This window comes from Lipotes vexillifer, unplaced genomic scaffold (genome assembly GCF_000442215.2).
Source record: "Lipotes vexillifer unplaced genomic scaffold, Lipotes_vexillifer_v1.1 scaffold98, whole genome shotgun sequence".
Lineage (NCBI taxonomy): Eukaryota > Metazoa > Chordata > Mammalia > Artiodactyla > Lipotidae > Lipotes > Lipotes vexillifer.
In genome coordinates this window covers 1932449-1948481 of record NW_006799611.1, presented here as the reverse complement: position 1 = coordinate 1948481, position 16033 = coordinate 1932449, and the positions used below count along the sequence as shown (strand labels likewise).

At 58.3% G+C, this 16033-nt stretch overlaps 1 protein-coding gene across 1 annotated transcript in view; it reads left to right on the top strand.

Annotated features, from left to right (window-relative positions):
* Positions 1-92: 92 nt before the first annotated feature.
* Positions 93-16033, top strand: part of EEIG1 (estrogen-induced osteoclastogenesis regulator 1) — a 32139-nt gene continuing 16198 nt past the window's right edge. Inside the window, exon 1 of the mRNA XM_007471748.1 lies at positions 93-238. Coding sequence (XP_007471810.1) covers positions 93-238 — 146 coding nt within the window. The remainder of the gene's footprint in view (positions 239-16033) is intronic.

The window sequence follows — 16033 nt, the reverse complement described above, 5'->3', positions numbered from 1 at the left end:
GAGGGGGTGTGTTGTAGGTAAACGAATCCTGGGGATTTCTGGCTCCCCCTCTTTTTTTGGCCTTCGGGGCTTCAGACTCAGGGAACTCGCTCATGGCTTTTTTGATGAAGAAGAAGAAATTCAAATTCCAAACCACTTTCACCCTGGAGGAGCTGACTGCGGTCCCCTTCGTGAACGGGGTCCTCTTCTGCAAGGTCCGGCTGCTGGATGGCGGGGATTTTGTCAGCTTGTCGTCAAGGTAGGAGCTGGGGCAGGCCTGCCTGCAGGGAAGGGGGATAATGAGCCAGATCTAGTCACTTGGCGAGTGTGGAAGTGCCTCTTGGGGTCCAGAGAGCCCTGGAGATTATGTGTGTCTGGGGCAGGTTTGCACAAGGCAGGACTGAGTGATCTGAGAGGTCTGGGCCTGAGGAAGCTGGCAGGGTGCTGGGCACCCATCTGCAGGTGACCAGCCGGATACCTGGGGGTCTGTTGTTTCAGCCCCCTCATGGGGCCTTGCACACAGCCCACAGTAGGCCCATTCTGCAGACTTGTATGAAGAGCCCAGCGGGGTTTGGCCTCGAAGGGCTGAGAAGGGGAGGAGTGTTCCAGGGCATCTTGCACCCAGCTGGCCACTCGGGCTGTCATATGATTTAGAGCCCGGGCCAGCCACAGGTTCCCTGGCACTCCCTGGCTCCTGGGAAGGTCCAGCCCCAGGCACTCCTGGTCTGGCTGGAGGGTGGTGGCTGGATTTTGGCCTGCCCAGCCCCCTCTGAGTCACTGCCCTCTTCTGGCTGGAGCTGGACTGCTTTGCATTGCAAATGCCCTTGTCAAGGAGGCTGCTGCCCTCTTTGAAAGAAAGAGGCTCGGTCAAGTTTAGTTTTTGTGTTCTTCCCCATCCTGCAGGTCCAGCTGCCCGGCTCATTGCTGAGGGCGGCTGAGTTCCCAAGCTGCGCCCACTGCCTGGGCCCATCTGGGGTCACATAGTCCTGGAGTGTGACAGATGGGAGTTTGAGTCCTAGCTCGGCCACTCTGTGGGCCCAATACAGGTCTCCCTGTCAGAGTTGTGAAGTTTCAGCAGAGAGAATGCGGTGCAGGGCCTGGCCCAGTGCCTGTGACCCACTGGCCCCCTTCCTTGGTCTGTCCCTTTGCTCCTCAGGCCTCCCTGTGGGCCCAGTTAGCTGGAGCTGCCTCACAGTTCTGAGATCGGGTGCCTGTTACAGATGGAGAAACTGAGGCCCAGAAAGAGGGAGTAAGTGGCTTGCCAGGGACCTCGAAGGAGGCAGTTGTCAACTGAACTTGGCCTGTTTGGAGACCTGTTGGATGAATCTGGTGGTCGAATGTTCTGCTGGGAGGAGGGAGAGGAGGCATACAGCCTAACCCAGATTTAGGAATCTCCAGTGTGGGACAGGGTGGGGTGCCTTTTCTGTGCACTTGGGTCCGCTCAGGCTGGGAGCTGCTTATCTGAGGAATTCAGAGGAGGGCTGCCCTTTGCTGTGGGGGTGGGAGGCTGTCCTCGTTGCCTGGGAAGCCTGTGATCCTGTGGCCACCCACAGAGTAGCCCAGCCTTTCTGGGAAAGGGCTGTGGTGCTCAGAGCTAGGGCCTGGGGTCAGCCAGTGAGTGGCCGGGTGACCTAGGTAGGGCAAGTTACCTAACCTCTCTGATTCCAAGAACCAGCAATTATTGGTGCTTTGCTCCCTGTTTTACTAGCACCTCTCACTTAACCTGTTGACTATGCCATGGAGCAGAGTGGAGGTTGGGGGAGGCCTGTAGTATTGTTATTCCCATTTTGTAGAGGTGGCTCAGAGGCTCAAAGAGGGAGTGATTTCTCTGCGTTAATACAGCAGAGCCCAGATTCAAACTCAGGATGTGCTTTTAGCCTATTCTGCCTTTGAGCCTTAGTTTCTTCTTCTGTGAAATGGAAGAAGTCATACCCACCCCTAGAGTTGTGATGGGGAATGGGTACTGTATAGACCATGTCTGACCAGGCAGATTGTTGCAGCAGCTGTTGTCACTATGGTAGAGGGGCCCAGGCCCCAGCCCCTCCTAGGTCTTGGGCGGACCAGGTGGAGTCAGCAGAGGGCCTACATCTGACCTGAGGGCTGGGGGCAAGGTCTTGGATCCTACTGAAGACTTAGTGTTCAGCCCCAGGCTGAGGTCTCAGCTGGCTTCCCAGGCCCTGGGGCCACTGTCACCCTACCTGTCAGCCTTTCAATTGCCCTAAACCTGCCCCCTCATCCGGGAAAGTCTGGAAATTTCCAGGTCTCAGCCCACAGTGTCTGGATTTCACCTCTCTCCCCTTCTTCCCTCTTGGCAAGGGGCCATGGATTCCCTGAACCCGGCTGAGCCTGCCTAAACCGGCTTCCCAACCCTCATCCGGGATGAAACTTGAGTGGCATGAGGAGGGAAGAGCTGACATTGAACCACACACAACTGGGCACTTAGTGGGCTCTGGGTACCTGTTTGCTGCTGGGCATGTGTGGCTGGAGGGAACAGACACGTTGGGACCTGAGGCTGCTTTAGAGCTGCTTTGGCTTTTGCCCAGGAGATGGGGGTTCCTGGGTTCCTACCCTTCCACTCCCATCCCACACACCCTGGTCTGCAGCCTGGGAGCCCCTCCTCACAGCCCACCTCTCCAGAGGGCCAAGGCCCTACTGTTTTGGAGGTGGGGCAGGATCAGGGGTGACGAGACCTGCTTAGTTTATTAGCACACTGTCCATAACCCCGGAGACCCCTGACATGTCCCAGGGAGTGGGGGTGGTGGCAGCATGGGTGGTGTCTGAGCAAAGCAGGCCCAAGGCTCCACTCCTGCAGCAGCCACCCTCCTAGCTAGAGTGTTTCCCTGTGTGTTGGGTGCCATGGCAACAGCTGGGTACACAGCTCCAGCCTGACCCAATTTGAGCAGGTAGAACAGGTGGTACCTTGCACTGTTCCCCAGCCTCATCTTTCTGAGGCCTTCTTATGAACCATAATCCTCACAGCTACCATGTTCAGTGCTACGTGCCAGGTGCCGTGCCGAGTGTTTTTGCACATGCTGTGTCTGTTCATCCTCTCGGCCATCCATTTTATCATTAGGGTTTAAGCTGCCTTTGATTGTGCATTATTAGATGCCTGGGACCTGCTGAGCACCTCGAATGCATGATCAGCTGAGTCCTTGAACCACCCCGTGAGCTGATGAGGAAATTGGGGTCAAGAGACCTAAAGTGATGGACCCGTGTCACTCAGCGAGAGAGTGGCAGAGCTGTGATTTAAATGTGGGCAGGTCTGGCTCCAAGGCCCTGCCTTGCCTTGGTGGCAGAGGGCTTGAAGCAGCTACAGCCTCATGTCAGGTCCTCAGACCTTTGAAGGAGGTTCTTTTTAGTCGGTTGGGTGGTACAGGGAAATCCAGATTTGGATCATTTCAAGGCACTGGGCTAGATCCTGTGAGATCTGAGGAAAGGGGGCCTCGGGGCCACAGGTGGGGGTGGGGCTGAAGTCCACTGCTGTGGACTTGGTGCCAGGCACGGGCTGGCACTGGGGCACAATGGGCATTTATTTGCCAACGTCTCTGCCTAGAGGCCTTCCAGCAGACGCATCCAAATGGCATCTGGGAGGCTTTCCTAGGGGTCCCAGGAGGGATGCGTCCCAGCCAAGTCTAGTGAGTAGGGAAGCAGTGGACCAGGCTGTGGTTTCCCTAGGGCAGGCTGGGCACAGGCTTCCAGCCTTGAGCCAATCTGTCTTTCAGGCAGGAGGAATCCCAAACATCCTGAGAGGTCTCTGTGCCCAGCTGGCACTGGTCCTGTGGCCTGCCCCATGCACGTGGCTGGTGGCGGGAGGGAGCGAGAGGGAAGCGTTGATTTACCTTACAGCAGGTCCTCTCTGGAGGAGACAGGCAGAGTGAGCCTCCTTGGCCAATGGATGGGGAAACTGAGGCTGGGGGCAGAGAAGTCACTTGTTCAGGGTCACTTCGTAGGAGGAGCTAATGGCACAGCCGGATGGGCTCTGGTTGGCCCTGACTTCTGTCCCCTGTGCAGTACCCCTCTTTGCATGAAGGGGCGGGCTGGGCCAGGAAGAGAAGAGGGGCCCCTCCGATGGCTCTTGCTGCTCTGCACTTGGGTGCCAGGCTGTCTAAGAAGCAGACTGTGTGACTTGGGCAGGCTCCCACCCATCCTTTCTTTTTGGCAGCTTTGAATTCTCAACTGTCTCTTCAGTGGGGTTTTTATTTGGGCAGCCTTTTGAAAGAGGGCATGCCTGCTCACAATACAGGTACTGACTTCTCTCTGTGGGCCTGGCCTTGAGCAGGCCGGGACGGGAGACCTCCGCGGGATGTTTGGGATTTGTGGGGGGCATGAAGAAGACCTTGGACAGGTCAGCTCTGCAGCTGGAGGCCTTGTGCCCGGGCCTGGGGAGGTCAGGTCTTTGCACACACACCACAGGCTTGGCTGGGCCTCTGCTTCCCTGAGGCCCTCTCCCTCCCTCCTTGGAAAAGGCTGCAGCTGCCACTTGAACCTGCTGCCCTACGAGGCCTGCTCTCATGCACATCTTAATGTGGAGGGAGGGTCGTGTGGAGATGGACACACAGTTCTGTCTCTTGGGCCCGAGGGTGCAGGGAGGTGGAGGTGCAGTGGGACCCTCAGGCAGGCAGGGCATCCACTTCCCTTCACAGATCGGGAGATCTGGAGGCCGAGTGGGGAGGGGGCGGGGGGGGAGGAGGCTGGCAGGCGCAGGTCCCTTTTCCACATTTACCGAGCACCCTCTTGGCCCTGGGCTTTCAGAGGTGACCGGGACCGGACAGCCTTGCTCCCATGGAACTCCCCATGGGGTGGGGGCAGTGTGCCTGCGGGCATCACAGAGGAAGGGCTTCCCTGAGGAAGGGACCCTTCATGGGAGCCTTGTGGGACGAAGGGAAAGCCCTCCCTATCACAGTGATGTGCCCCATCCTGAAAGCATAAGCTCCATGAGTTTGGGAAGAGGTCAGGCAGAGGCCCCCGGCTGGAAGGCACTTGGTCAGCGATCTAGGCAAGGGGCTGGCATGGTTGGGGTATGGAGAGGGGCAGCACGGGGCTGGCTGCAGTAGATGAAGATGGGGGTAGCTGGGCTGGACAGTTCCTGGCTTTGGGGGTCCAGCCGAGGGGCAGGGGGGCAGTGTGCCTGGTGTGCTGATTGGGGTGCTGGCTCTTGGCTGCCAGGTGGAGAAGATGCCAGGGTGCCTGACCGGCACTCAGTAAGGGGAGTTGGAGCTGTGGCCTGGCTGGGCCGTGGCAGGCAGAGGAAGAGTGGGCACACTGGCGAGGAGGTGGGCGGGCAGAGCCGGCAGGGGGGTTTCCTCGTCCTCAAGTTCCTGGCACCACACCCAGCTCTTAGTAGGTGCTGGAAGATGGAAGTGCAGAGAGTACACAGTGGCCAGGTGCGGCTGGGTTTTGTTGCCCTGTACAGTGCTCTAAGAGTTTTGACAGCATAAGCAAAAATCTTTTAAATCAGAAGATCGAGCAACGGTGTCACGTGGCAGCATGTGGCCCAAGGGGCTTTGCGCTGCCTCCTCCGTGGGCCGCCTGCTCTGGGCTCCTCCTGACGCCCTGCACGCCCTTGGATCCCTGACGGTGGTCTGCCTCCCTCATTTGCTCGGGCCAGCCTGCTCCCCGGGTCCCCTGTGGAAGGCCTTCCGTGCACAAGCTGGGGCCTGAGGAGGCGGGTGCTTGTGGAGAGATGTCTTGCTGGCAGGCTGCAGAGACCACCCATGGCAGCCAGGCTGTGGCACCAGGCCAGCTGCGGGCTCCCTCGGGGTCAGCCTGTGCATGGCCTTGGTGTCTGCTCCTTGAGCCCAGCCTTTGCCGCCAGCTGGCCACACCATTGGCAGGTGCCACCCTGGCAGCCCCTGCCACCTGCCTGCCAGCCTGGCATTGGCAGAGCCCTGACCTGGGGTGATCTGGCCCTGTGGAGCCAGGGCTGTTCCCCGAGGCCTGTTCTCTGAGGCCTGTTCCTCACTTTGATCTCTGTTCTGGGAGCTACTCTGGCCAGGGGTTCTTAGTAGCAACCACACCGTGTGTCGGAGGGCCCCGAGTGCTTTTGAACTCTGCTTGTTCAGTACCTGGAAGTCCTGACTTGCATTCGCGAAGCCCTGCCTGGACCTCGTGATAGCTGCTAGCATGTCTGCTCACGGGCCTCGCGAGCCTGGGGGCTCAGTATGTGGAGTCTGGTGACTGCTGTGTGGTGACCCTGCGGTCACTTGCCCACTGCTGGGAGGTGCAGTATAGCACCCATGGCAACCAATACAGATTTATCCTCATCTCATCAGACAGCCACGGAAAGGTTTGAGCAGGGGAGAGACATCAGATTTGCTTAGAACAAGACCTGGAACTAATTTGGGGCGAGGGCGAGGGCTGTCTCTCTTCATTATCCACTTGGCCTGGCAAGTGATTTGGGTTCTGGGGCTACCAGGCCCCAGGGTCTCAGATGTGCTCTGTGACCTGAGGTCTATCACCCTTGGGCCTTCTGGCTCTCCACGAGGTCACACTGTGCCATTGGTGGCCTTGGTGGGGTCTGAAGCTGCCCAGCCTGTGCCTGGCCTTGGTGTCTGCTTAGGACTGTCGTTGCAAACCCTCTGTCTCTGCTGTGAGCTTCTTTTGGTGGCCTGGGCTTGGAATGGGTCTCAAATGCAGGCCTGGAACCACCCACCCATCCCCGTCTGCCCAGATGTCAACTGGGAGTGGCCAGCCCGCAGTTGGGAGGAAAGAGCCCCAATGGAGGATGTGCCGCCTCTTTGGTCAGGCTGGTGGCTTGCCCTGCACAGGCCTGGGGAGGACATTCCCGTCCTCTGCCTCTTGTCGCCTGTTTGACCTTGGGCAAGGGACTCAGTCTCTAAGCCTCAGGGGCTGCTGGTGTCTACCTCGCAGTGTTCTGGGGAGGACCAAGTGAGATAATGCCTCTCAAATGTCCAGCTCAGCTCCTGGCACGTGGTTGAGGCACTGGATGTGCTGCCGCCCATCCTTCCATCCCTGGCTGAGTCAAGGTGGTGGGCTGGGTGGCGCACCTCAGTTGCCCTTCTGTGGCAGCTGGAACTTCCCTGTGGGCCAGGACTGACTGGGGTGCTGTCTCTGTCTCATGATTCTAGGGGTGCTGTGGGGAGAGGCTACTTCCGGAGGGGTGGGAAGCAGGTGAGGAGCACACCTAGTGTCTAAGGAGCTGGGCCTCACGCTGGAGCTCAGGGTCCCCAGTGGGGCCTGTGCACTTTCTTGCCTCTGTTGGCTTGAACCTGCCCTGTCTTGGGGCGCTTGGCTCTGAGCCAGTGAGAGCTGGAGTGCTCCCGGGGTGGGGCGGAACTAGGGTGTAGGGGGCTTCTGCCTGCGGGAGGGGGCCCTCTGCACAGCCAGTTCTGGGACCCACTCTGGCAGGCGGAAGACCGCCCCCCACGTGAGGCAGAGGGCAGACTGCTGGGGGATGGGGGAGCAGGGGAGAAAGCCAGGGGCCCTCGGTGGGTGGCAGGCCCCTGGTGCTCCCTGACTTTTACCACACCTTACTTTTCTAGTTGTTTGCTTCTGCAGTTGCCTTGTCCTCAAGCTCCCTTCCCCCGCTTCACCTGGCTGAACTCCTGCTCGGCCCGAGAGCCACCTCCTCTGGGAGGCCTTCCCTGGCCTCTTTTGGCCTTGTACACCCCTGTGGGCCAAGCGTCTTAGCTCCTGCCCCAGACCGTCGGCAGGAGTGGCCTCTGTTGCATCTTACTCCTGGAGCTTTCTGCTGAGGGTTGGCGCTGGCGCAGGGCTGGAACTTTTCTCCCTTGGCCCTGAACCAGTGTGGGCGCTGATGGTGCCGAACCAAGTGCCAGTCACCACCAGCTGCTTGGGCCCAGCCCCTCCCCACCCTGGTGCGGGAGGCATCAGCGCGTGTCAGGAGCAGCCCTCGCCTGCATACCATGCAGCTGGGCACTGCCTTGGGCTCAGAGGCTGCGACTGAGAGGCAGCTGGCCGCACCGATGGGTTGTGTCGGGTGGACCCTGTGTGTGGCGTGGGGATGCTCCTAGGGGGATGGGGAGGGGGCGGGGGCTGGTGCCTGCCCCGGGAGGCACCTCGGCAGCTATTCACTGGCTCTGTGACCATGGCCAACAGCCTTGTCCTCTCAGCCTGGGCTTGCTCCTCCATCAAATGGGGTGCGGGTGCCCACGTGGAGGCGGGAGGGCTCCCTAGATCAGGGCGACCTGCTCGCACAGGGCCCGGCACCCGGCAGCTGAAACCAGACTAAACCTGCTGGGGAGGGCACTGGGGAAGGCAGAAGTCTGCGCCCGTTTTGCACGCAAGGCGCCCTTACTTCCCACCACTTCCTCTGAGCGAGTGCTGGACTCTCTGCAGACACACAGAGGCAGCACACCTGCGGCTCCCCGACCCCCAGTCCCTCAGGGACAAGTTCCTGAGCACCTTCTGTGTGTGGGCCCCCCCACCACCCCGTGCAGCTTCCCGGGGTTCCAGCCCCGCCCCGCAGTGCCCTGCCCCGCAGTGCCCCGCCCAGGAATGGATGCTGGGCTCTGTCCCAGGGACAGTAGGTGATTAGGTTGGGGGAGAGGGGAGAGAAGAGCAGCACAGGGCAGAGGGAGGCAAGGGCAAGCGTGCTGAGCAGGGAAGAGCTCGTGGCCTGGGGGCTCGGAGTTGGGGGAGGCCACGGGGAGGGGCTTGGACTTCTCTGACCAGGGATCCACAGAAGGGTGTGAATCAGTCAGAGTTGTATTTTAGAACCCCCAGGGGCAGCCATGGGGTTGACCACTTGGGACTCCACATTGTAGGAGGGGAGGTGGCTGTCAGCTGAGAGGAGCGGTTTCCCACCTCTGTCATCATGGAATGATTAAAAACAAAACTCGAGCCTGCTACGCAGCAGCCGTTGCTACTCACGACAAGGACAGTGTCGCAAACAACCTCGAGGGAAGGAAGCCAGACACAAGAGCATGCTGTGCGGTGCCGTTTATATAAAGTTCAAAAGCATTCTGATTAAAAATAAACCCATCCTGATACGAGTCAGGATGATGTTGTCTTTATTGGGGTGGCAGTCATGTCTGGAGGGACCAGACATGGTCCCTCCAGACATGGAGGGTCCCTCCAGACATGGAGGGTCATGACTTCTGGGGCCTGTAAAGTCCTGCTTCTAGGAGGCTGGTTACACAGGACTGCTCTGAGAGCCAGCCAGCCGAGCACTGAGGTGTGCACGTGTCTGTGTGAGAAAGGCCTTGAGACACCCACACCTTTGGTCGTGCTGGGCACCTGAGACACTGGAGGAGGTCCTCAGTTCTTTCCAGGGTCTTTCTGGCAGGGCAGCCTGAACCGTCGCTACCCAATAAGCATCACTTATGAGCCTTAACTTCAGCAGTTGCCAGCAGTCTTCTCTGGCTGGGGATTTTCCTTCTGCCTCTTGCAAACCCTGGCAGGGGCTGCTGGGTGTGGGGCTTGGCGGTTCAGAAGGAGGGTGGGCTCCCAAGGCTGCCAGACCACCGGATCTCTATGAGCCTCGCTTTGCTCTTCTGTGAAATGGGGTGATAAGCTCCTTCTTGGTGCTTGGATTAAGTGGGTTACCACCCCCCTGCCCCCACGCCCCCGTTAGGTACTCAGCATAGCCCCCGGCACAGAGTAAGTGCTCAGGAAAGGCTGGCAGTGGTTGGTGTTAATGCAGGGCAATCATTGGAGAGGATCCAGGGGTGGGAGCAGGAAGGAAAGGTTCACCTTCCTCCTGCTCTCCCCTTAATTGTTTCTCTTCTCTCTTCCTGTGTTTCACCCATTCAGCAAACATTTGTGATTCGAGCCAGGCTGCTGCCCTGGTCCTACACTGGGCACTGGGTCCAGCATTGGCCGAGACAGCCATGGCCCCTGACCTTGGGCCCATGAGCCAGGGGATACCATTAGACACGTCAGCTCTCCAAGAAGTGCTGAGCATGGTGCGGGAGGGGAGGCATCAGCCCCTCCTGCCTGCTCTGGCCCTGACCGCTGTCTTTGGGGATGGGCCTTTGACTGGGTACTCTCCCTGAATGTGAGAGAAGGCCTGACCCAGGGCTCCAACACCTCCTAAGGGTTTTCTGTTGGCTAAAGAGGAATCACATGGACCTGGGTGAGAATGGCCATGCCCCTTTTGGATGCAGACAAGACCAAGGCCCAGGTTTGTTTCCCAGTGTCCCACTCAGGCCTGGCTCGTAGTAAGTGCTCAGTTAAATGTGTGTGGACTAAGTGAATAGCAGGGGCAGCGATTAGCCCAGGGTCAGTCCATGAGTCTGCAGGAGAATCAGCTGTCTGGGCAGGAGGCGGAGATTGGTGAGTCAGGGCCTCCTGGTTCCACCTGACCCCGAGCCCTTTGTCTTCTGGTTGGAATCTCAGAGAGCTGCTGAAGATGGCCAGCAAAGCAGGTCTTAGTCTGTGCTGGTTTTGTGAGGAGACATGACTCTGGCTGAGTGGTCCCTAATTATTCCTCGGTCACCTCAGAAGTCCAGGGAGCCGTGGGGAATGCGGTGTGGAGCAGTGGGAACACCTGGGGGCAGATCCAGAGATGGTGATGACCTCTGACCCCTCAGTGACTACAGAGAGCTGGAGAACGTGACCTGACCACAGCTGGAGGCCCCTTTCCTGGAGGTGGAAATATCAGTGCAAGAAGGTCTAGGGTGGCCCTTATTGGGAGCAGTGCTGTGAATATCACTAATTTAGTCATCAGAGGCTTACTGAGCACCTTCCATGTACCAGGTGCCATCCTTAGGACATGGGAAGCAGCAGTGAGTGAAACAAAGGCCCTGCCTCCAGGACCCCTGCGCTCTGGGACGTGGAAGCCTCCTTCCATTTTCACCATTAATAAGACCCATGTCCAGAAGAGGAAGTAATTTGTCTGCAGTCGTTGTGGGGAGGGTGCTTTCAGGAAAGGCTATGGGGTTGGGTAGGGGTTCAGAGGACAGGGACATCCCTGTGACTCACTTGAGTCCAGCTATTCAAGGAACTGGGCTCCGGGGATGGGGATACCTCCCTCCCGTTTCTTCCCTTCCTTGGGTGATTCAAACACCACCCAGGCGTGAGTCAGCCAGGAGCGGCCTGAGTATGCCTGGGCTACCTGCCCGTCCACCTCCCAGGACGTCCCAGCCAGGTTCAAGGTCTGGGGAAATGTCCTGATCCATGGTCCTGGGATGGGGAAGTGGGGCCTCCATCAGGGCCCTGGCTTCCTGCTGGACCATCTGTCTCAGAGTTACTTTCGATGGTAGCGGCCTCGTCCCCCTTTCAGTGTGAGTGTCCTCTGGGTATGTGCCAGGCCCTGTTCTCTCATTAGGCCTTTTAGCAAACCCGTGAGACAGGGCAGGGCAGTGACTGAGGCCCAGAGAGGTCGTGTCCAGTGAGTGGCAGATCCTGGCCTTGGTCCCCAGCCTATCTGCCTCCTGTACCCTTGCCTTGTGAGTGAGTGAGTAGTCCCGCTGGGGATCTCAGGGGCTCAGGAAGGGAAACTCCCTGTGCACAGCCAACCCCACAGCTCTGTGTTTCACAGTCGTGGGTTCTGGAACGGAGGAGGGAACGTAGCTACTATAGCCCAGCTGCGGCTCCTTGCTTTGAATTTCTAGGGCCTGGGCCCAGTTTAAGATTCTGAGGTCAGACAGCTATGGGTTCAGATCAGATCACGGCCCTCTCCCAGCCAGACCTGGGGTCGGTGGCTTCTGTGCTCTGAATCTCAGTTTCCCTGCCTGCGACGTGGGGATGATGGTAGCTGTCTCCCAGGCTTGGGGTGTGGACTCTAGGAGGTCAGGCAGGGAGAGCTCTCAGTTCAGTGCCCGATAAGTAGGAAATGCTCAGGAGGCAGGAAGCTGACATTATGGACTTTTATAGGAACATTTCCCCACTCTCCCTTCGACTCTGGATTGACCAGGCTTGGCCCCCAACACCAGCAGGTCTTGACGAGTTTGGCCCAGTGCCATGCCCCACTGACCGTACACTTTGACCTCATGACCACCCCTCCTTCAGGACAAGACTGGTCTCAAGGCCGCCTCTTCCCTGGTATTGAGACTTGTGAAGGTTCAGCCTACAAAGCGCAGGGACACTGACGGCTGCTGCTGTCCCCTGAGAACAGCTTTTCTATCTTAGAGAATCTTCCCAGTGGTCCTGCAGGGCGGGGGTGGGGGGTGGGCTCCTGAGGTAGGGCTTGGAGGTACAGTTCACCCCTCACCTCTTGAGTGACCTGCGGACTCCCTGAGTGTCCATTTGCTCATCTGTGAAGTGGGTGCTGATCGTGTCTGCGGAGGGTACATGCTTGAGCAGCACCTGGCACACAAGGGTACCCGGGAAACAGGAGCCAGGCTGGACCACATTTGGTGATGGGGGCACCTTCGCCCAGGTGCCTGGGTTTGGACGAGCACTTGGTCAAAGCCAGCAGTTTACTTTGGATTCCTTTCAATGGCCTGCTCTCCTCTTGGGCTGTGCATCAGTTGAGAATAGCATGCCCACACATTCGCCTAGGTGATAGGGAAGCTCGAGCTGCCTGCAGAGCCTGCCTCTGGGTCCAGGCACCTCTGCGAAGGCAGAGCCAGGGAGGCAGCGTGCCTGTGTCTGTAAAATGGGGAAGCCAGCATCTGCCCACTTTGGGTTATTTGATGCAGTTCCAGGTTACCGGGCTGGTGAGTAGCAGGAGTGGAACGCAGGTGCCTCTGACTCCAGAGTCCTCACTCCTAACACTGATGCCTCTCCACCAAGCCTGAGTGGCTTGACTTCTAGGAACTTCTTGCTGCCTCATCGTGTCACAGGAGGAGGGGCTGGCTGTGTCAGAACTGCAACAAGCTGCTTCCCCTGCTTGCAGCCCTGAATTCCTGGCAGGAGCCAGATGCTGCTGGGCGGCCACATTGGCCACGTCACTGGAATGGAGGCTCTACCGCCCTGCAGCCCCTGGACAGATGCCTTGCCTGGTCCCCGGGGTGGGCCCCTCCCCAGGCGGCTGTACTCTCTTCTCTTCAGGGAAGCACAGGCAGATGTTGTCAATTTAAATTGTTTCCTTATTAGACTCTGGCCTTTCCCAGCCTGGGCTGGGTTTCATCAGCCGGGAACCTTGATTGCATCACTGTGACTGCATCAGTGTGACTGCTCTTTCTTCCAGGGACCCGGCCAAGGACCAAGGTCGGGGAGATCACGGAGTGGGTGTGGCTGAGGAGGTGCAGGCTGGATGTTGTGACTGCTGGCCCAGTGGGGAGGGGTTCATGCGATGGAGCCTTGCTCTGGTTATCTCTCATCATGGGGGCAGAAGGGGAGGAATCCGGGGACCAGCCCTTTCAAGAACACAGGAGGGCAGTGGGGCTGGGAGTCCCTGGGGTCCCACTCAGTTCTCATGGATATGCCCTCGCTTAGCCAGGTGCCCAGCTCCTGCCTCAGAATCACCTGGGAGCTTGTTTAAAAAGTCCAGTCCAAGGCCTGCAGCAGTGGTTCTCAACCAGGGGTGACTTTGCCCCCGGACTGTTGGCAATATCTGGAGACATTTTTGGTTGTCACAGCTGGAGTTGTGCTATTGGCAGGATGCTGCCAAACATCCTGTAATGCTCAGGATACCCCCCATAAAATCCAGAATGGCTTAAAATGTCAGTAGTGCCGAGGTTGAGAAACCCTGCCATAACAGAGTCTAGTTCTGGCAGGGCCTGGGAATCTTCATTTGTGACAAGCCAAGGAATTTTCAGTGTTGACTTGAGTCTGAGAAGCTCTGTCCTCCCAGGCCTCACCACCCACATCCGTAGATAGTGGCCACAGTTGAGCTGCCCGCTTCCAGGCAAGCTCTGTGCTGGGTATATGGTGGTGACCAGACAGATGTGCAGATGAGTACTTGCAGCCAGGCTGCTGGGGAGGTGAGGGGCTGAGGGTGGGTCAGGCTGGAGCCCTTCCATGGCTCCCCACTGATAGCCCGGTTTCCCTTCTCTCAACTTCCTGCTCTGAGACCACTGCTGGCTGTGCCTTCACTCCGACTCCAGGGAGGGGCCCCAGATGGTCCCTGTCTGTGAGGACCCTGTGGGCCGTGGGCAGCCTGTGGCCAGGAGGTGGCTCCCATGGAATTGACCCCTCATCACCTGCGTGATGGAGACTGGGGGGTGCTAAAGCTCTGAGATCTTGCTGCATTTCCTGGGCAGGTGATAGGGCCAGGTGATAGGGATGTGGCAGTGAGCCACCCTCGGGGAACCATGGAACCCGGACTCCGGGGTGGCCTTTTGCTGGGAGTCCCAAACTTCCCCATCTGAGAGGCCGAGGATGGTGGTTCATTTCAACCTGGTCTGCTGCCCTTCACATCCTTTGAGGCATCTTGAGTTGTTGGGGCCCTGAGAAGAAGCATTCCCTCCTCCCAGGTGTCCACTTACCTTCCTGCTTCTGAAGGGAACCAACAAGGGGAAGAGGTGAAGGTGTGGCCTTGGGTCAGCATCCAACCCTATTGTTCTGTCCAGCCTTGCTTGGGCTTGTTCTGCCCTTCTCTGGACCTCAGTTTCTTCATCTGTAAAATGGGAATGATAATGGCACATACCTCCTAGGATTGTGGTAGTTGCTCATGTCTATAAAACACATGTCCTGTAGAACAAGCTCAATGAACAGGACTGGGTTTTACTGTTGATCAATTAAAGGTGAACCTGGGAGGCAGGAGCGAGTGTTCTAGAGCGAGGGTCCCGCTCTGTGCAGCTCTGTCTTGAGCTGTGGGGAGGCAGTGGTGGCAGATAGGTGCCATCTGTGTGGGGCCCCGACGGTGGCCAGCTGCCTTTCTGAGTCACTGACACATGGTAGGGTAGGTGCTAGAAAGATGTGGCTACTACACACCCATCGTGCCGGTGGAATTCTTTACATCGCCTCTCTGGGTGAGCAGTGGAGAAAGGAGCTGGACACGGCACCGCAGGGTGCCACGCGGTGGGCATCGTCACCCTTTCACAGATGAAGTCCAGGCTCCCGGTGGTGGGCCTCCGGGTCACTCATGCAGCCCTACCCTCACCTGCCTGATTACCCCCCTCCCCCCGGCCTTCTCTCGCCTCTTCCTGAGAGCCACCTCCTTCCTTTTGGGTCTTCCCACCACCCGGGCCATCTCCCCGCGTCTTCGCCCAGCCAACCGCAGCCTAGAGGTCCCAGCTATGGCGTCACCGCCCCGACCAAGTCAGGGCCCCAGTCTGTTCCGCTTCCTCGCAGCCCCTTCCACTTCCTTGGAGGCTGGCGGCAGTTGTCAGTTGCTTTTTGTGTGAATCTGTCTCCCCACTCAGCCGGGGGCTCCTGAGGAGGTCTGCTCCCGTTGTGTCCCCACACCCACGTGGGCCTGGCACCAAGCCGGCGTCCACAGTGAGGCTTTGTGGATGCATCACAGAGGCCCTGGTCGGGATCTGGGGCCAGGGGAGCTCCGAGGGAGACACCAGCCTGGTAGGATGCTCTGCTCTATTTCAGGACAACCCAGAAAGAGCCGAATTCTGCCAGCGGGCTGTGGTGGGTGGAGAGGGCTTGCCCTGCCTCTCTGGGATTTGGACATCTAATTGTGTATCTTAAAGCTAAAAACGAAACTACCCTGAAAACCCAGTCTCTGTAATTACCTATCCCTCGCAGCATAGAGCTGGGGACTCAAGCCCTGAAACCCCAGGCTAGGGAGGCCATCTTCATCTCTTACCAAGGGGCGCCAGGTCCTGCCAGAAGGGTGAGTGTGGGCCCAGGCCTTGAATCAGGCAGATGGGCATTCAAATCCCTTTGCTTTTGACTAGCTCTTCTAACCTCACACCCTTTTCTCATTTTTCAGTTTCAAGTTCAATTACAGAAACAGTTCTTGGACAGACACAAAGACAGTGGCCCTGTGAACGGTTCCTCACTCCACCTTAGCCAGACCCGCTCCGAGCTCCCTCCTTCCTTCAGCCATTGTCTCCTCCTGCCCCTTTGCAGGCGGAGCAAGCCGCTCGGCTTGGGAGCCCGGAGTCCAGGGCTCTGGACGGTGTCCTCTTTGGGCTTGGTGCCATCATCTTTACATTTCAGTTCTCAGCACATCCTGAGCCACATTAGCAGGGCAAGCGGGGGTTGGGGTGGGGGGGCGGATGCACAGTCCTGTGTGTTCTTAACGAGCATCTTCTTTATGATTTTTCGTCATAGATGCTCATTTGTT